General features: G+C 40.3%; 1 protein-coding gene across 6 annotated transcripts in view; it reads right to left on the bottom strand.

Moving 5' to 3' along the window:
• The window catches only part of SAMD12 (sterile alpha motif domain containing 12), a 170,085-nt gene that overhangs the window by 111,657 nt on the left and 37,543 nt on the right, over window positions 1-20,885 (bottom strand). For all 6 annotated transcript variants that reach the window (XM_062627126.1, XM_062627127.1, XM_062627130.1 and 3 more), the window contains one exon: window positions 14,794-14,923. In XM_062627126.1, the coding sequence (XP_062483110.1) occupies window positions 14,794-14,923 (130 nt within the window). The remainder of the gene's footprint in view (window positions 1-14,793; window positions 14,924-20,885) is intronic.

The following is a 20,885-nucleotide window of genomic DNA, read 5'->3' as shown; positions in this document are numbered from 1 at the left end:
TAAGGCTCTACCTCACTCATGGCCCGGGGAGAAGACTGCTCATGAATACTCCATGTGATCCTTCACCTAGCTTGAGTGTTGTGCTCAGGCAAAGCTGTGTCATGCTGCAACAGTGCAGATCTACAAATTATGAAAGCAATATTAAAGGTGCAGGAAATTAGACTCAAATAATCCAGTGTCAGTGTTTCTCCTTGAACCATTCACACAGTAGTTTAAGATATAGCCTTGTCAAAAAAGAAAGTCTTGTACAGTTTATGGCCAATGTACTCTTTTGACCTGAGTAGGCAACTGTTTTCTGCTTTTGTTAAAGGAAATTATTGCACCAAGATAAAATCTCCTGAAAACTTACAGCCCTCAAATTACTTTTCTGAATGGACACCAGAGAACACCTGAACTTCACAATCTGAATCCCACAAGGGCTTTTGCAAAATCTCAGACCCTGAGATTAGGTAATCTATTTAAACCCAAAGAAGCCACGCACACAGAAAATAAAGAAGCAATGGCATTTGCACAAGTAGAATATACTCTTGTGTAAAAAATGGGACAAGCACAGCCAGTGTGAGCCCTGCTTTTCTTTAGACTGATTTGATGTCTGCACTTTACAGCACTGAGTTCTATTCCAGCAACTCAGTACTAGATCAGGAAATCCTATGGCACTATTGTATTTAGTGTATAGAGGCCAAAGATAGCTCCATGATTAAAATCCTCCTATTGATCTTATCCAGGCTACATCAGTTGAATGCCAAACATGTCTGAATGGGAAAAAATACTTGAAGTGTTATGTCTTCAGAACAAATGGTCTTCAAATAGTTATTTTCATTATCATTTTTACGACAGTGCAAGAGCCACTTCTGATGTTGCAAATGTAAGGAAATGCATAGCATGACCTAAGAATTAGGTATCTCCCCTACAGTGCTTTTTACAGCAATTCGCAGGCAACAGCTCTAGAAGTCAGTCTCCTACCAGGCTGTAGGCTCTGGTACCTGTTCCAGCAAGAGAGCATCACATACAGCTTCAGCAACAAATGTTTACCTGATCTAGAAAGAATGGGCAAACAGACATGGGAAACAGATGGTATTAATAGGTTATATGGGGAATCTTGTACAGAAATGATGCCTAAGAAGTGAATTAAAGGAATGACAGGTATGTGAGTATGTATCAGCATCCCACTGGACTCAAGAGAATGTGCAATAGATTGTTTAGAGACATCATCTTTGCATATGTCACATTAGGTACATTTGCAAAATTCAAGTCACAGGGGAATTCTAAAAGAACACAGAGGAGGACCTTAAATCTCAGAGTCAGACTTTCTATATTACATGCATCTGACCTAACATGCTCCCTGGTCAAACACAGGGAAATATAATAGATTCAAACCCTAGGAGAGCTGTCAGGAAAACACATTACACATACAAATTACTAACTGGTTTTACCATGTAGTTTTCCCAGTAAAGTACTCACCCCAGGTGTGATGTTTACAACAGGGACACATCTAGCAGCATGTAGGACTGTTCACAGCCAGCTTGAAGTGGGAATACAAGCGGAAGTTGCCCTTATGTCTAAAGTTTTACCCTAGACATAGTCTGACATTGAGATTTCACAAGTAGGAAAAGCCATGAGTAGAGCATAGGAAGAACAGCTGGATAAGTGGCAGATTATTTCATCTCTAGTTTTACTACACTGGGTGCCTGGGTCATTTGAGCTTTCCAGGGACCTTTGCTTCTTAAGGCCTAGACTCTCAAGAAGTAGAAAAACATACCCACAGATACAAATCACACCCTACCCAAATTCACACAACAGAGCTGCAGAGTATCCTAGAATCTAGAGTTTACAGATAGTTCTGCTAAAGAACCACTGTGTCCATGCAGCCTGGGTCTTGCTTGTGCTCACAGGCATGTATTTTTCCATTCACCTTCCTCACCTTTTAGAAGCTTGGTTTTGCTAGCATCTACCCTTTTTCCTAGTAAGCACTTCATTGCAGAATGACCTGCAAAGCCAGGATTCATTTTCCAATTATTGAATCACTCAAGCTTCCAATTTCAGCTTTTGAATGCACACTCCTGTCCTGCTAAATCCCTATACCTAGTTATCAAGTCACCTATCAACCTTCCTTTCAGTAGCTTCATCTCCTGTAACATGACAACACAAGGCTCATCTTCCAGGCCTGGGAAAAGGCTGGGCTCCGCCCTCTATCTACTTCTATGCTATTCTTAGAATGAAAGCATCACAACTGGACACGGTATCTTAGTAGAGACTTAAGTGACCTGACCTGTGTACAACAGTCCCTGCTATTCAATACAACTTTTATAAGAAAAGATTACACTAGTCCCATTAGCTCTGATTTAGAGTACAAGTAACATGGCTACTTACAGTAACTCCCAACCCATTTTCTTTGACAGCCTGCTTTCCAAGGGAGGAAAGGCCACACATCCAGGAGGGAGGAATTTCTCATATATTACACTACATTTGGCTACAGTAAAGCAAATTTTCTCAGAACCGTTTAGCTAGACTATTTACACCACACTTGTACCATTAACCCATGATGCTAACTGTTTGCTACCACATCAACTGCACCATTTAGGCAACCAACATAGAAAGCCTGAACGATGCTGCACAACCAGCAGAACCAGGGGACACCAATAAAGGCCCTTTTCATTAGTGTCTCCCTGCTGCGTACAGGCATCTGTCAGTGAACCAACCCGACTCCAGCATACAGAATTAAAAGGCACATGTTTAATTAAGATGTTATGTGATCCTAAGCTGTATGCTTTGGGGGCAAAACAAGATACTGTATTTCACATGGTAGCTGTTAACTACTAAACTTGTACCCTTGCCAACGGAAAAGAAAAAAGAAAGAAAAAAGCACCAGGTTAGTTTGACAGGCTGGGCATGAGGATGGCTGGTATTAACTATACAATGCAATTCTTTGTTGACAGAAGCCCAAATTAACTGTTCCATTATTTTGGCAGGATTGGCAAGAGGCTAACAGGTCTGTAGCTCCTTGTGTTCAGTGTAATAAAAAGAAAAAAAATCCCAGAGCATCATTTTTTAACAGAAGGAAGCTTTCTCCATGAACGGGACTTGGAATGAGTCACTATGATAGAGGTCTGAATATGGCTTAATGTGGCATAAAAAAGGACCATACACACCTGTGAATTGCAAATGCAGAAGTAGATTAGCTTAGGATAATATTTACATGTGACATCCATCACAATCAAGCTGCCTTTTCTTTGTTTCTGATAAGCCAATATATGACAAGCTTTATCTACATGCATATAGCATCCACAAACCAATGGACACAAGCATTTTAGCACTGCAATTTAACTAGTGCTTGACAGCGGATTGGATTGCAGTACTTCATAGGTTTGATATGCTCAGAACAGATTGTCACATTCCTGGCATTTCTCCAGACAGTGTTTATACTTAACAATGGCCACAAAAAATTAGACCTTGTAACAAACATTTCCTTATAGCCCATTTGGGATTATTCAACATTTGGCACCATTTTTTAAGTAATCTTATTAATCCATCTTCAGGTTCTGATCTGTTTGTTATATTTAGACCACAAACATGTCCTGCAAAATAAAATCTACATAACCTATGCAAAGCAAACATTAAAAAGTGTACTTTGAACATAACAGTCAAGGAAAACTTTGACTAAATAGAACACCAGTACTCAAAACCCAACTGGATATGGTCCTGGACAACCTGTTCTGGCTGACCCTGCTTGAGCAGGGGGTTGGACTGATCTCAAAAGGACCCTTCCAACCTAAATAACTCCAGGACTGGATGATTTTAACCTGTGAACAGGTAAGTAACCTCAATTCTGCAATTCACCGCACCCAACAGAACCTGCAGAGAAAGTGACTGGGGTTTATACATGTAAACTTGTTTGGGGGATCACAGGCATCTGTAAAAGACCTCCCTCTAATCACAGCACAACGTCACCAGGCCCTGCGCAATGCAGGTGCCCTGTCACCACAGTTGACAGGACTGGGATTACACTGACGGATTGTCTCAAATACATGGCACACTGACAAAAGATACACATTTCCTCAAGGGATCATTGTTCAGCATTTCACAAAACAGAACAAACCGTCAGATTTCCCTTGGGGGAGCATTTTGGATTTTTTTTAGTCAGTGATTAAGCAGCAGCATTTTTGTCTGTGGAACTTGGAGGCTTCTCTTACCAACCCGGTGGGCAGGAATAACACTGTGCTTCCAGCTGAGCTGCTGGGGAACAGGGTGAGGTCTGCACAGCCTAAGGTGCAGGCTCCCGAGGTTCTGAAGACTCCTGTGTAATAGATGATATGCTTGAATTTGGTTTGGTTTTTTTTCAGGGCTTTGTTTCAGGTTTTTTAATCCTTTAACCCCACTTCTGCTGTAAATATGCAGCAATGTAGTCCTGAAAGACTAAAACGCACAGCAGGCTGTAATAGCAGCCACTGAAGCACAGTAAGTACAGAGCACCTGATTTTCAGCAGCAACACAGCCCTCAAATGTACGTGTTCACATATTGAATTATGTCAGATTGTAGCTGTAGTTAACAAGAACCCATTAGAACAAGAGTCCCCCAAGTTTTATGAGAGGTTAACCACTTCATGTTGATTGCTATATAACAGAGTTTGCCTCTGATAAGTACTTCGGGATTCCCAAAGGTTAATGAAACCTCAGGGGAGGGAAGACTGTATTTTGCTGGGGTTTTTGAAGGAGTCACACCTTTAGTGCACTTTGCTAAAAAGGTTCATGAATTAATCTACATATCCTTGTTTCAGACCAAAATGGCTTATTAGGTTCCTATATTTTGTGTGTCTAGGCTCACTTCTGTATGTGTAGGGCTTCTCTTCATGGATAAAAAAGTCACAGAATCATTGGTCAGGCATGATTAGCCCTCAGTGAAGCCATGTTGGCTCTCACCAATCACCTCCCTTACTGTCCATGCGCCTTAGCATATTTTCCAGCAGGATCTGCTCCATGATGTTCCTGGGCACCAAGGAGCCACTGTCTGGGTTGCGGCTCCCTGGGTCTTCCTTTTTCTCACCTTTGAAAAAATGGGGTTAAACTTCCCTTCCTCCAGTATCAAAGGACAGAAGTTTCTCACAGTGGATTCCCCTTTTTCAGTAGCAAGCAATTCTTCTGCCTACACACAGGACAGGAAGCCATCTCCTGCATTAACTAAGTGCTGATCACCTCTAGGATATGAGGAGTCAGATAAACACTTCCCAGGGTGTGCAGATCCTTGGTGGGTGAAGGGCTGAAAAATCAATTCCTGAACACAGTAAGGGCTGCACAGAATCCAGCCTTTTTTGTTGCTGTTGTTGTTCGAAGAGCTCCTTCCACTGAATTCCGAGGAAAATGCTGGAGCTGGGTCCTTATATCTTTACTAAAAGAGCCAGGTATTTGTGACTTCCCTCCGCTGTGCGTTCTATGATAACAAGGATAAAGCTCAGTGTCAAGTGCACTGTACCAGACCCTGTCAGACTTTCAACCTGTTCAATTAACTATATCAAATCAAACAATTTTCACTGGAGCACTGAAAGGCACTTCTTTCCTTACTGAAGGCTATTGCTCCGGCAAACCTTGACTTTCAGAGGCCAGCTGTTTTAGCACTAGAGCTGTTAAAAAAAAGAAAGCAGCTTTGGGTTTTATTTTTATTATAATATGGGGGAGGTAGGGAAGAAAGCAGTGCTTTTTCCTCTGGTCCCTTTGCTTTCTTTAAAAGGCTCACGTGGCTAGGCTATTTCCAAAACTAGAATCATTTTCACAGGGACATGAAAAAATTCGGGACCTCCCTGGAAGTGTCTGGGGCCAGGCTAGATGGGGCTTTTGAGCACCCTGGTCTAGTGTGAGGCGTCCCTGCCCGTGGCAGAGGGGTTGGAACTGAATGATCTTTGAGGTGCCTTCCACCCCAAACTATTTTATGGTTCTATGACATGCTAATGAAGGGACTGAAAGCTGGGGGTAAGGGCTGGCTTGCCTTACACGCTCCCGAGCGCAGTCGCCACCGATCACACACACGCTGCTGCTCTGCCGGGGTAAGCCCCTGCAGGAACTTGGAGGGGCTGCTACAACCCGGGCTCACAGCGAACGGCTGGGTCCAGCCCTGCGCCGCTCGCACTGAGGGCGGTGTCCGGTGCGCCAGCGCCCCCCCGCGGAGCCGCGCCGCGCCGCACCCAACGGCGCAGCCGAGCTGCGGTGCAGGCTGAAACAGGCGGAACAGGTGGAAGGGACACCCGCAGTTTCCCCAAGCGCATTTCCAGTTCTTTCTAAACACCGTCCCGGAGGCACGGGGGAGCTGCAGCCTGTGTGCCTCGCTCAGCGACAGTGGGGTAGCTCAGGGCACCCGCACAGGACGAGCCCAGCTCTCGGAGAGGGAAAGCAGAAAGCACCTGAGAACGTGGGGACCTGACAGAGGGCAACACTTTGGAGAGGCGTTAATCCATTTGTGCAAGAGTGGATTTGACTGCAAAGAAGCTGGAATCACAGCAGAACTGGAGGATGTCTGGCTTGGGAAGAGTGGCAGGGGATTGATTAGACAATAGTGAGAGCTGGAGGAGAGAGAAGGAACACAAGTCGCAGACCGACTGGATCAGAGAGATTGAACATGCACTCCCTTGTTTGTGTCACAAACCAGAAGTAACACTCAGCTGTGGCTTCCTCCAGGTTCACATTTCAGGAGAGTTTCCCTTCTATGTTTCACCATCAGGTTAGCTGCATTATTAGACTGGGGAACACTGCCAAATAATTATAAGATTACACTGAGACTAAATCCCCGTATCATGAATAGCACATGCTGGCAAGTAACAAGCTGAAATAAAAAGACTCAGCTCTAGCTGCTTACTGGTATCACAAACACCCACTAAGCAGCAAATTAATTCACTTCTTCAAAGTGAAGAATTGCGAGGTCCTCTAACAACTCTTCCATTTAATCACTGAAATTTTCCCCATCTAGTTTCCTTACCTACAACTGAGCCATAAAACCTGACTTCATGTCCGCACAGCAAAGACGACAGATACCCCTTTCCAGACAACAGCACAAGTAATCTGAAGGGACACTCTCCAATACCTCCATTTTTGTCCTGGTTCCCACCAGGAGTGCTGCAGGAAAGCCTGATTTGGTAGGAAATGAGATCCCAACAGTTTAACCAAGCTGAAAAAATAAGTTCCAGACTCACTACATACAGCAGTTTTAAAAAAACAACACAATTCCAGCTTAATGAGACTTTGGTCAGGGCACAGTACTTGGAATCAGCACAAATAATAGAAAGCCAATATTCAATGGCTACTTCTGAACTAAGGATTCCACCCTTTAAGTGGAAAGCCTCCAGGCTGCTCTGGACCATACTGAAGTAGTTCATCAGTATTAATCAAGCAGGGAAATAAAAAATAGGAATTAAGTGCCATCAGGGTTAACAATCCTGCATCCTATGGCTTCAAGCTGTTCCTTGGAGGTGGTCCAAGTAACAGTAGTGCTTCACCCTGCATAGCCCCTATATAACAGGATCACACAGCCTAGGGATCGATCAAGGAACATGGCAAAGTAATAATGTAATCACGAACAGTTGGTGATGGTTCTAAAAACCTGTAGAAAAAGAACTTCCTGAGAAATGAAATGAGAGGGCAGAGTATTTGGCAAAATGTTAGAACTATTATTGAAGTGATCAATACCCCTGTAAAGCAGCTAAGGAAGAAATAGTTGATAAAAAGCATGCTTCAGAAAGAACACGTGATGGGTCACGAAATAGGGTAAGCAAAGGAAACAGAGTGAACACAAAAGGGTGTTTTCGTAACATCTTCTCTTTGCTGTATTAAGTCCACTAAATTCTTCTGTTTGGAGGCATCCTTCACCCTTCCGTTGATCACTTCAGCAATTTACTCTTACCCTTGGTCTTACAAATCTCACTTGGTTACCTAAGTCCCCTAAGATAGGGAGGGTACGCACCCAAAGGCTAAGTCAGTAGCTCCTAAGCTTTTCGGCTGTCTGTGGATCACAATCAGTGTGCTGTTCTTCTTGTAGATACACTGTGCAGCCTTATCAGCAAACTAGGAAATATCACAGAGCTTTACAATATGGTTTGAGAATTCCTGAAATAGGCTTTGCTAATGTATTTGATACAGTTTTCCGTATCTTATCCTAATTCACATTTTTAGCTCCCTCCGAATAAGAAACAGAAATTGATTTTGAAACTGGCTGCCACAGGGAGAGGTTCCAGGAGTGAATTTTACACGATACTGATGTGAATCAGTAGAGAACATTTGTAGAGAACACAGTGGATGAGGTCTACAAAGACTGAACAACAAAGATCTTTTCAAGGAGAAGGGTAAGAGATGATACAATCTCTAGTGAGGGAAAGTTGACTAAAATAAATAGAACAAGATTAAATTAAAAATGAAAAAACCCTTGTGTTAGAGGGAAGTAATAATCCAATTATCATTGCATATAATTATGAAACATTAATTCCTGAACATCTGACAGCACTTGAGGAGTAAGTACTGAGAAGCAAGTATACACTGCTTCAAATAAAGAGCAATATACCTTTTCCTCCTGCCACCTAAATACCCACACTCTAAGGGTACAAAATAACTTATCTAAGCTAAGCTGACAGAGAATTTCAAATCTGAAGCTAAAGGACAGGAATTATACTTCTCAGTTCAAAGATAATTTGGATTCTATGTGATACATCAGGTAGGAGTAAAAGCTACAGCAAATCTGGCTACCATGGCTCTTACTGAATTCTTATATAGCAACGGAGTAAAGAAAAAGAGGCAACCAGAGTGCAATTCACTTCTAAGTATGCTGTAGAGCAATCATTTATTGAAACCATGAGAGATCCTGCCAGGTAGTTACAAGTGGAGAGAGCATACCAAGGAAAAGCAACCAGACCCAAGAAATACCCAGGAAACCAGGAAACAGCCTAAAACATTCATCAGCTACTTGCACAGCAGATCTCACACTGAGAATGGACCAGAAGCATGGAAACTGTTCATTCTGAATTTAGTCAATATAAAGGCAATAACATTGATATGTCATTGGCAAGCAAGGCCAAAAATGCCTCAATCACCCTTCAGCAGTTTCCCCACCCTATTAAACAGATAATAATATCACTTCTTCCCCAAAGGCTTTTATGTAACAAATAATGGCATTAGACACTCCCCGCTGGTTTGTGCACAGAAGATGGCTCCACTGCACGACTAATTGACTTGATTTCTTCTTATGCACACAGGGCCTACTTCTCCTATACACAAGCAGCAACTTGGTTTAGCAATGAAGAGCAATGAAGATTGTCATAGAATCATAGAATAGAATAGTTAGGGTTGGAGAGGACCTTAAGATCATCCAGTTCCAACCCCCCTGCCATGGGCAGGGACACCTCACACTAAACCATGTCACCCAAGACTCCATCCGACCTGGCCTTGAACACTGTCAGGGGTGGATGTCATGGCAGCTAGTTAGAAAACATTCTCCTGTTCCAGATTTACAAACATGAAACAACATAAAAGAGATGTCATTCTTCCACAGATTATCAAAAGCCAATTTATCTGAAAATTATCAACTATGTTGATACTTAAGTTACAACTTCCATGATGTATTCAAGTGTTTCATTATCCCCTTCTCAACTGCAGATGAGCCTGGCCTGGTCATACCAGGTCTCTCATGAGCCATTACAGTTTTGCCTGTTGTTGTGGAATTTCACTACATACTGCCTGAGCTATAATCTGACTGCAAAGCCAGACCCAGGAACCATTCCCAAAACACAAGAGATTACTTTAATGGAAAATTTTCTTTATCAATAAGGGGTTGAATAATGAAAATTAGATTTCCACTTTCCAACTATTTGGCTGTTCTAACTTCTTTCACTTCCATGTTATATAAACACATCCATTATATTACATTCCTTACATTACTGATATTATATTCATTATATTTCTGGTACTATTTTCTGTGCAGAAAGAAGAGTTGACACGTATTATGCAAACAGGAGCCTTATCCCAACACCCATCTCTCTTTGATATGTTCCACATGTTAAAAATTAAGAGCAGCCAAGTATGAAACAGGGAAAACTCTTTAGTCACTCACATTTTCCAACACGAGCAGCAGAGCTCCACAAAGAATGCTGCAAGTAAGTCTGACCTTACCCAGGCAGCAGAATAAAAGCTCTCTCCAGGGTGAAACAGTGATTTTATTTTGATTTTAAACACCAGATGGATGTAGTCAGGATTCATCTGACAGCCCACCAACCAACACTGCTGTTAAGATCTCACAGAAAAAGGAGGGGAAAATGGCATCAATAAGGACTGTGGGCAAGGCTGTCTTAAGCTTTGCACCATGGAGAAGGAAAGGGCTTCACAGAGATGGCTAGAGATGGAAATTGCTTCTACAATATCACTATCAGATGAACACTGCTTGGCAGGAGAGATCTATTGTGCTGAAAAGCACTGTCAAATGAAAAACAAGGAAGTCAACTAATATTTTATCGTAAATACCCTCCATTTGGACACAATGAAGGTTCCTTTCTGTTTCTACTAAAAACCTCTTCTTCTGTGAATAAATCAGATGCTTTCTCAGACATACGGCAGTGCTGTGGAATGCTTAAAACTTGCTACAGGTTTGAGACCAAACAGAGAAAAATGTGGTAATTAAAACGTTAATAATGTTTTAAAGGAGGCTAAAGTACTTCTTACGATACCTTGCCCTGACCCAGGACCTTCTTCACTTGGTACTAATCCTACACTTGCTCATAAAACCAGTCCTCTACCAACAACAACCAACCAAGAGAGCAGGCTGTGACCAGCTTATAAGGGACAAAGTCCAATAAAATAAGTTAAGGAAAGGTGCCAGTGTGTGTAGTCTTCTGCCCTGTAGGATTTGTCAGAAGACTCTGGAGGACCCTGGGTCAGATAACACAGAGCGGGGTAGACACTGGGCTGCACACCTATGGAGATCATCTTACAGAAGAACTCATTTTGCTTCTTGCATCAGACCTCATATTAGGTGTGCTGTGTCACTGGCATGAGGGATGTATTGGATCAATGTGATACTCATCAGTAATGGAAGGATGAAGAATAATGAAGTTGGAATTACTTGTCAAGGGAGGGATTGGGAAGCAAGCAGTTGTTCCAAATGAAATGGACCTGTTAACAAGAAGACTTACCTGGCTCAAACAACATCCTTTATACACACATCACATCTTCATCTCTGTTGTACAGATGCCAAAACATGTATGAGGAAGATGAACGCTATCAAGAGGTCACAACATGATGAACAAAGCCTCCTGGTTTTGGTCACCCTTGCTGCCTCAGAGGTAGGAATGAAACCCAGGCCTCTTGCGCTCTACTGCACAGCTTTCATCCCCATGTCACTGCATTGGTTGCAGCACAAAACTCAGCTGAGTTCAATGAAACAAAGATCATAATTAAACTAAATATATATCCTGGAAATCAGAAAACTCTCTGGCAATGCTTTGGTAAGAAAAAGAATCCCTTTCTCTCTATGGAGAGAGTAACTTAGACCTGAGGATTCAGTGTGCATCCTAAGAATATCAGAATAACCTGAAACAGAGCCAAGATTTCTCCAGATTCCAGTGTAGTATCTTAAACCATGAGACCATCCCTACTCTGACATGCTCAATAACATGAACATTTCAGCTGATATGATGAACCCCTAACACCTGCAAAGATATTAGTGAAGTGAAAAAAAAAAAAAAATCCAATTCGGATTTAAAAGCAACTTTTTATATGAATTTCATAAAAAATATATGTCAACAGAGTTGATTTAATGGAAGCATCTTTAATGCTGATTTAATGCAAGCAACTTTAGAGGTTATAGAGTTAGTCTGATTTTAAGGCTATTTGGAGAAGGTTTTCAGTGGCAGTTCATATTTAATTTTCCAAGGTGCCATTTGGTATTTAATGAATATGCAGAAGTTGTGGATCCGTCTAAAACTAAAAAGAGGTTTCCTTGAGTCCTGTTCCTTTCCTCTTTAAAAGTTTAATTTAAAAAGGCTTGAGTCCTTTCAAGGACTATCAAATTCCTCTCAAATTCCTCCTCTTGGACCAAGGTACCTCTTGGGTATTACTTTGACAGAATAAGGTTTATTTAATGATCATAGCATTAAAACCTCATGCATTGAAGACATCAGCACACTGGGAAACACTGCATTAAAAAAAGAGGTGAAGCAGGGTTTCTTTCCTTCCTTCCATTGTTCCAACAAATCATAGAATAGTTTGGGTTGGAAAGGACCTTAAAATCATCCAGTTCCAACCCTGCCTCCATGGGCAGGGACACCTCACACCAGACCATGTCGCTCAAGGCTCTGTCCAACCTGGCCTTGAACACTGCCAGGGATGGAGCATTCACAACTTCCTTGGGCAACCCATTCCAGTGCCTCACCACCCTCACAGTAAAGAACTTCCTCCTTATATCTAACCTGAACTTCCTCTGTTCCATTTAAACCCATTCCCCCTTGCCCTATCACTGCAGTCCCTGATGAAGAGCCCCTTTCCAGTATCCTTGTAGGCCCCTTTCAGATATTGGAAGGCTGCTATAAGGTCTCCACACAGCGTCCCATATAAAAATGCCACACTTCTCAACACCTGGTTAATAATTGCTAGATATGTTTGCCCAGGACTACTTTCCTGGCTGATGACCATGTCTTAGATTTGATCTTCAAATAAAGTTTAAATATCCTTTTCATGTCACTTTCTTCAAGTTCTTTTCCATCATATTTTTCCATATCAAAGCAACCTGTAAAGTCACTTCAATTCCTGAGAAATTTTCAACAATCACATCACCTTTCCATAGCCATATCTGGAAACAGTTACATGACCTTGGCTTAATCCATTACTTTCCATGCTCCTTTCATGCTCCTTTCACTTTTTTTGAGGCACAAATCCACTGTTCTATCCCCTTATTAGATTTCAAATAATTGGAGTCACAGCACTGGAAATATCTTCCCAAGTTATTGATTTCACTCATAATATTATCACAATATACTTCTCTAAAATCTGTACAAACATTGATTGCCAGTAAATTGAAGTTATTTTCTTCCCTGCAGACTTACTTTTCTAACACGTACTAATATTGTCCTTATACCTCTTTTGTGTAAAGTGAAACACTCATCTTGATTCTTCTTTTTCATACAGGTCTGTAAAGTCCTAAGTTTTGCACATCGACACTGAAACTACAAGGTTTCCGTCTATGTTTATGTTGAAATGAAAACAACTTTTTCTTCCTTTCAACTCCGTTTTGGTGCCTTAATTTTATGAACAGAATACGATAGTAAAACAGTACACGAAAAATAGCTTCAGTTCTTTCTGGTAGCATTCTGGATGCTGTCAGCTCTGTACACATGGGTGGAGGCACAAACCACACTCCTGTGGACTGCATTCAAAAGTTGATGACTTAAAGGAAATGGTCACAGTGGGTATGTACTAGAACTCAGCACTTAGCAAACCCATACCTCTCACATGTGTGTACCCCTATTCATGGCTACTTAGTAAACAAATATCAGTAGTTTAGTCTGACATGTTTGCAATCACTTCAGTTTTACCAGGAAGGAAAGAACATCTACAGGAATCGATGTAAACACCACAAGTACACGTATACAAACAGACACAGATTGAGACATACATCACATAGCATCACTTAGCATCACTTATGTTATGGATAAGACTGAGATTTGTATGTGAAACTCAAATCTCTGTTTGATATTAAATGGCTGAATGCCACCACTTCACGGAACAAATTGGTGTTCCACATTAAACTTTTTACAGATTAATTAATGCCTAGATACGAGCAAAACGCTATTTAACTCCCAAGTTACATCTGTATTTATATTAATCCAGTTATTCTGCTAAACTGACATCTCTTCTAAGTGGTCAGCTAATATACCACTGCACTAAACTGAGTGGGAGTTAACAAGTGAAGCAGATAACAAAATCAGCATCAACTTCTAAAGTAAATAAGAAAATAAAACACAATTATGTTTTTTAATATATGGTTCTAAGACAAGACACAAGGTTCTGAAGGTCCCGCAGGTATTTGAGGCCCAAGCCATAACAGAACAAACAAATGTTTTTTAGACTAGACAATGAAAGGGTTTACAAGTAGGAAGCCCCCATCCAATAGAAAGACTGCAAGAAAGAACGATTGTTTGTATTTGAGTTACGACTGGGACAGAAATCAGTTTCACTGGCTGGAAATAATGGTTTAGATTGATACTAGGAAAATAAAAACTTTAAGGACTGTAACATACTGGAATAGAGAGATGTAGAAATCTCCTCCATTGCCAATTGTCCAGAGCAAAGTTAGACAAAGGTCTGTCAGAAAGAACTTGCTGTACTGATCCTGCTTCAGACCTAGGGAGAGGCTCAGCTGGGTTTGCCTCCCATCTTATGTGTTAAGCACTCTAAGAAAATAATCTCAAGGTGAAACACCTCCATGAAAAAAACTCATTTGTCCTCATAAGATGTTTCTTAACGTCACGGCCATGGGGAAGGGTATATTTATTTGGAATGAACAGGGTGTGGCCCTTACCCACATACAGACTGACTTCTTTCCTCATTATATTAACCCTGAGTAATCTGAAATTCATCTTTAAGAGAGATGGAGAAATGACTTACCACATCCTACAAAAGCTGGTATATTCTCCCCTTACTCTATAGCTAGCAACTGTCTAGTCATACAATCACAACAAGAAGCCCTCAGCACACAGTCACAATCTGTTAACAACAAAGTAAAACAATTTGCCATGTTTTAAGTAAGTAAAGTATTTCTGATAGTGCATACTTTACCAGTTATGTCGTGCTGTTTGAATGACTCACTGTAGATCTGATACTGATTAGGGCAATGTTTCTTCAGCCATTTGCAGACATCCTGCTGGGTCCATAATGCCACAGGCTTGGTCAGCTTCACAGTCCCAGACTAGAAACACAGAATGAAGATCAGAAATGATGTTCAGTCTGCACACAAGTTTCAGAAACACTAATCTGTGACATCCATACACAATATTAAAATAATAATAATAAAATAATAAATACATACATAATAATAAAATAATAAATGTAAGCTAGGAGCTGCTCTGACTGCAGATATCCAATAATCCACCTATTCAAATACATCATTCAGGAATCACAGCCATTTAAAGGTTCTTTAACATTATTTTGCATTGCATTCATATTCCCTGCATCACAGAAACATATTGCACTATGCCCTACTTGAGTAAGAGTTTAAAGAGTGGCCAACTCTGATTGTACCCGAGGGGCAATAGTTGCAGGCTTTGAAGTGTTCAGATTCACAAGAAGGATGTATGTTTGTGTCACAGGTTGGACATAACCATGGAAGACCAGGAGTATCCTCAGGCCAGGCAGGTTCCACAACTACAATTAGAAAAGATCTTGCAAAAAGCCCTTCAGCACAAACCAGCTTAAAGACTGGTGGTACCTGAGAAAAGGAGACTACATGCCAGTGAAGGCAAAGCTGGTGATACCAGTTCATACTGAGCATTTCAGTTGACACTGTTCCTAGTTTGGGTGATATTTACAAGCAGGTTTCATTTTTCTGCTTCCTTTTTACCTTTAACCCTCATACGATCACCATTCTGTGAAATAAGTAGGACTCCTGCTTAAAACAGTCACTTCTTCATAAATAATACAAAAAAGCACTGTTCAATACTTTCCTGAAAATTCAGTTTTCCAGTAGTTTATCTGAACAAATAGAGTAACAGTTGATATATAAAACATTCATAAATTAAGTCAATTGCATTATCATAAAGCCACATTTCATTCAATCAAACAATTCACCTTTGCACATACACTTTTTTTAACCATATAAAAATGCTGCGTTCTAGGCAACCTGAACTGCAGGGATTTAAAGCCTCTTGTCCAAGTATGCAAAACAATATAATAAAGAAAATAATATTCAGAGTGATTTCATCTTTTTTTTTGCAACACAATCTGCCCAGGAGACTAAGAAAATCTGAAGTAGATGGGTAGTTCTTACAAACAGTATTGGACATTGCCAAGGTAAGTGCGTGTGAACACCATTTACTTCATTTTCTGTCAAAGAATTGAGTCTATGAAATAAAATCAAAGTGTTCCCACGCTGTGCATGCAGAATACCTGTCCTCCAGCTCCTTCATGGTGTAGATGGTTCGAGAGAAGTTTTTCTGTGCAGATCTGAGGTGAAGGTGGATGTCACCTCAACCATTCTTCTCCATTAGAACTCATGGCAGATTCCCTTGATATTGCCAGCCAGGGTTTATCCCAGCATTTACACAGATATACTTTGTCAGACAGACCTTTTCAAAGTTGCTTTGAAACTTTTCATTACTAGAAGCCCAAAGGACCAAAGCAGTTTTAAGCTTATGCTTTGCATACCCTATTAAGTCCATAAAGAACATCATGCAAAGATACTAAGTTAGAGCCAGGGAGTATGGCAGCACTAAAGTTCCAACAGGCAAACATGTCTTGAATTCTTGTCCATTTTTTCCTATCTCTTTTTCATTGCCTGCGTAGAAGTTTAATAAGGGTAGAAGTTAAATAAACGGCAGGAAAATTCTAGTTGGATATATAATACAATGCACATCCCTTAGCTCAGCTTTTTTTGTTTTGAACAAAAATACCCTCACTGGTAACATGAATCCTGTTTCAAAGACAGAAATAGACACCATCCACATTTACAGGTATCACAACAATGCACAAACCCACCCCAAATAATCGATCTTCATCTTTTGCTACCACACACCAACCTGCAGGAAGCAGATGCCAGGTAGACTTGGGGTCCACAAAAAAAGAGCCTTCAAAAGGTGTTGATGGTGCATTATAACCAGGACAGTGTGTGCTTTACCACTGTCCTTTCTGAGAAGCACATTTGTCTACTGCACATACAGAAACCTGCCCTGGACACTGCACAAGTCTGGAGAAGGGGTAACCTCTGTAGGGAGAGCAAGTGCCCTGTAACTGTTCTTCACGCACCTCGGAAGATCAAAGGCTCTTCTTTGAACTTCTCTAGCCTACGTGTTACTGCTATTTGAATCAAAGAAACTGAATTTCAAAGAAGGGCCCAATAATACGGTATCATTTCACTGATTTTTATTACACACATATCTAAATGCATGTCCTTCACAAACACATCAAAGAAAAAAAAACAGGTGAAAATAGCCGTAACACAAGTAGTCTGTCTGATTTCATAGAAATCCTGGAACAACAGGGTCAAGACTTCACTGTCTATCTTTATGTTGAGTTACGCTTTCAATTTAAAGCTGTATCTTGAGCAGTGGAATTTTTGAAGACTAGAGAGAAGTCTGTCAGCCCTGGAAAAATAAACTGTTAATGGCTTTTCTGGTACATCATAAAAATATTTAAATTACAAATATTTGCATACAAATATATATAGCTAGCTATAGATTTATGAGCTATTTATTTCTAGCTGAAAGTACACAAATAGTGCCAATGTTTGTTTTAACTAAGAAGCTGCTCTTTTCAGTTCAGCAACTATTCTCCTCTTAAAGGTTTAAGCACCATCATGTTAAATGAACGAGTTTATTAGCAATTACAAGACAAAATTAACACTTCTCTCTGTGCCTGCAGAACTGAAAGGCAGCTTCAAATCTAACTATCACATTGTGCAATATACAGATCACTGCACAGCAAACATACATGCTTATTTTTACCATCCAATATTCAGAATGGTGATTGAAGCATGTTTTGACTTAAACTTGTAACTGTGCAGTCCAAAAAAAGACATCTTTACATTGACACTATCAAGTGTTATGTTTCATTTTCTAATTCATAAGGACTTGATGAGATAGAGGAATACAGGGGTTTTAAAGCAATGGCTATAAAAAGTACATTGTTGCCGCTTTCATTTTTGGAACATCATATCCAAAATATTTTCCAACCAGATGCTCTCATTGAAAGGCTGTTAAAAATGATGCTTCCCTTCCACAAAATTCATTTTTTAATTTCTTCCCTGCTCTAAAGCTAGATCTTATACAAAAAAAAAATCCCAGCAAACCAGGGAAAATTACCCTCACCATAAACATACCTACCAAATGAGTCCCCTGCGACTAACTATATCTATACACTAGATAGACAAGTGGAAAACATATTATGCTTTACTTGATTTCTGTTTACTAGCTCAGTCAAATAATAGGCCCAGACTGATTAAAATAAAATATGTTTTTAAAAGAAAAGTGATCTTCGGATTAGCCTTCATTTTCCTGACATCAACTCATCCTAAAAACCACCCTTTGCTGGCAACACCTTAATAGTTTAAATCCTGCCAAATGCTGCATTATCTATCTCGTGTGCCAGATACAGATCTCATGAGAATAAAAGTCTTCAGTATTCTGTTCTTTGCTTCTATATTTGAAGGAAAACCTGTTTCTTCAGGACTCTTTTGTCAAGCTTCTTCTAAATTGCCTGAGCCCAGTTTTTGCTGTATCTCTAACTACAAAAATTACTCAAGAAAAAAAAAATTAGCATATTTAATATATGACACAATTTCATGCTCTCTTTGTTCCATGGTGCAGACAAGACAGTATGTAAAATCACCAACTCAAGACTAAATAAATAAATAAATAAATCAAGCCTACAGCCTGCGCACTACTAGAGAATGCATTCCAGTGTTCAGGATAGCATTAGCTATGAAGTCCTGCAATGACATACAGTTATCTCTTCAGCCTTCCAGGTGCAGTTCAGCAAACCTGCCATTTTTGAAGGTCAGTTAATTCACCAGAATTTCTTTGTCTTTACTGTATGTTACTCCATAAGAAAGGCTTCTGTACTTTTGAGTGATGGAGGATTCAATCTCATTATTAAAACTACTTCACATATTATGAGCCAAGGTTTTGTTTCAAGAGTTTCTCCAAACCAAACATTTTGTGCATCTGCTCAGATTACAAAACCCAGGGATTGTGGAGATCAGGGTCCTCAGTCAAACAGGGCTGCTGGAAGAAGGCAGCCTGAGACCATCTGTAACATGCAATTTGCCATCCCATAAGCAAAGCCAATGCATATTTATATTCAAATTTATACAATGTGTGACCCTACAGTTTCTGCCTAAAAACTTCTCACTTGTATGAAAGAGAGATGGATAAAAGAGGTGGTGATCAAAGTTATTAAGGCAGATTCTGCTTCAACACACATCATGACAGACTCTGATGTGGGTTTACAGTTTAACCAGAAAAAGACAAGGCAGGACGAATTTTGTTGTAGCTGGTCAAAGGACATCAGCAAGGCAAGGCTGCAATGGAGCTCTGCGCACTGTTTCAGACACAAAGAAACCTTCACATGGAGTAGACATGGAGTACAACTCTCAGTTTTGAACCATTATGTTAACCTCATTAGGTAGCCTGAGAGAAGAGGGCTGATAGCTGCAACGGGAGGTATGGAAAGAGAAAAGGAAAGAAGTAATAAGGTCAATGCCACCTAGTAGGGACAGAGAATGAGATGGGTGGCTGCCATCCCTAGAATGAGTCAAAGTCAGCTGGGGCAGGAAACATTAAAATGTGTCAGAAAACCACTGATGTGTCTGTGATCAGAGAGAGAGACTGGCAGAAAGAAGTGGGATCACTTCATGCATGAAGCTGAGAAGGAAATACTTGTTAAAGCAAAGCATAACGTCTTCTGCAAGCAAACTATAAAGGGCCAATGACATATTTAAAAATTAGAAAAATAAAATTGTATGTGTATCTGATATAGATACATACAGCAGAGAACTGAAACTACGCAGCTCCAAAAGATAAGTTATTGTCAAATCTTTCAGGCTGCTCTGGAAGCAAGACTAACAGCATCACCTTCAGCATTTGTGACAAGGAGCAGCAGGAGCAGCAATACTCAGTAAGGATTTCAAAAGCACAATTTATTTATTTTTAAAAATGCTGGGTTATATTTCTAAAACTGAGAAAATAAGACTCTTTTTCATGTATTTCAAATTACTTTTCCACCATTAAACTGCCTATATAGAATTCAGAATCAATGACTAACATAAAAGCTAGTTTCAGTTCTGGAAAGAAGAAATGAGCCAGGCTTACGAATCTGGTTTTATATGATATCCTAAAATATTGAAGAATCTGGAAAGGACACATTTTGGTTGTGAAATACACTTTCTCAGACAGTCATACTTGAAGATTTTTCCAGCGAAGACTGAAGAAAATTACAATAGTAAGCAGACAGCTCATAAAACCACCGAAACCTCCGCTGTGTTGGGCTCCCATCTGTGTTACTGACAATTCTAATACTAAGAAGAAGTAAAAATGACAAACCAAAGGAAATGTGCCTATTTAAAATTTAAAAACAAACAAACAAAACCCCACAAGGAAATTACTCTGAGGCACTTTCCCTTTTATGTTGATAAAAGATTGAATGTTTAAAACTTTAATTGGATGGGAAATCCAAACCGTCACATTCTAATTTATTAAGTAACTTTGAAAAGAAAAACATCAGTATGGCAAATAAAATATATTAAAATAAAATCACTGCAGTTTGGTTTAAAGCACACTTTAAGGGCCATCTTAGCAGCAGCTTTGGTTTAGCCAAGACATAAACCCTAATGCCACTGAGGAAGGATCAAAAAAGAGACACTATAGCAGCTATCGTGCAAGTCATACCCCAGTGACTGATCAACACACAATATCCAATTTGAATAGGAACTAGAGACATGGGAGACCCTCCAGGACTCCCAAGGTGTGCTGGAAGCATGGTCAGCCAGCACTTTGCATTCCCTGAGTTGCAAGCTTAAGGTCTCACATCTCAGTTCCAAACTTCCTTGCTCCACATGGCAAGAAGCAAAATGCAACTGGCTGGCCTAATCTGCTGAGCATAGCAGAGTGTCATATAATGGTGCCATGAGCAAGACTTGGAGACTGTGCAGCTCCCAGGGC

The sequence above is a fragment of the Pezoporus occidentalis genome, unplaced genomic scaffold (genome assembly GCF_034315485.1).
Source record: "Pezoporus occidentalis ecotype Australia unplaced genomic scaffold, CSIRO_AGI_Poc_V1 ctg3, whole genome shotgun sequence".
Classification (NCBI taxonomy): domain Eukaryota; kingdom Metazoa; phylum Chordata; class Aves; order Psittaciformes; family Psittacidae; genus Pezoporus; species Pezoporus occidentalis.
The sequence above is the reverse complement of the archived record's forward strand: the minus strand, read 5'-3'. Positions and strand labels throughout refer to the sequence as shown.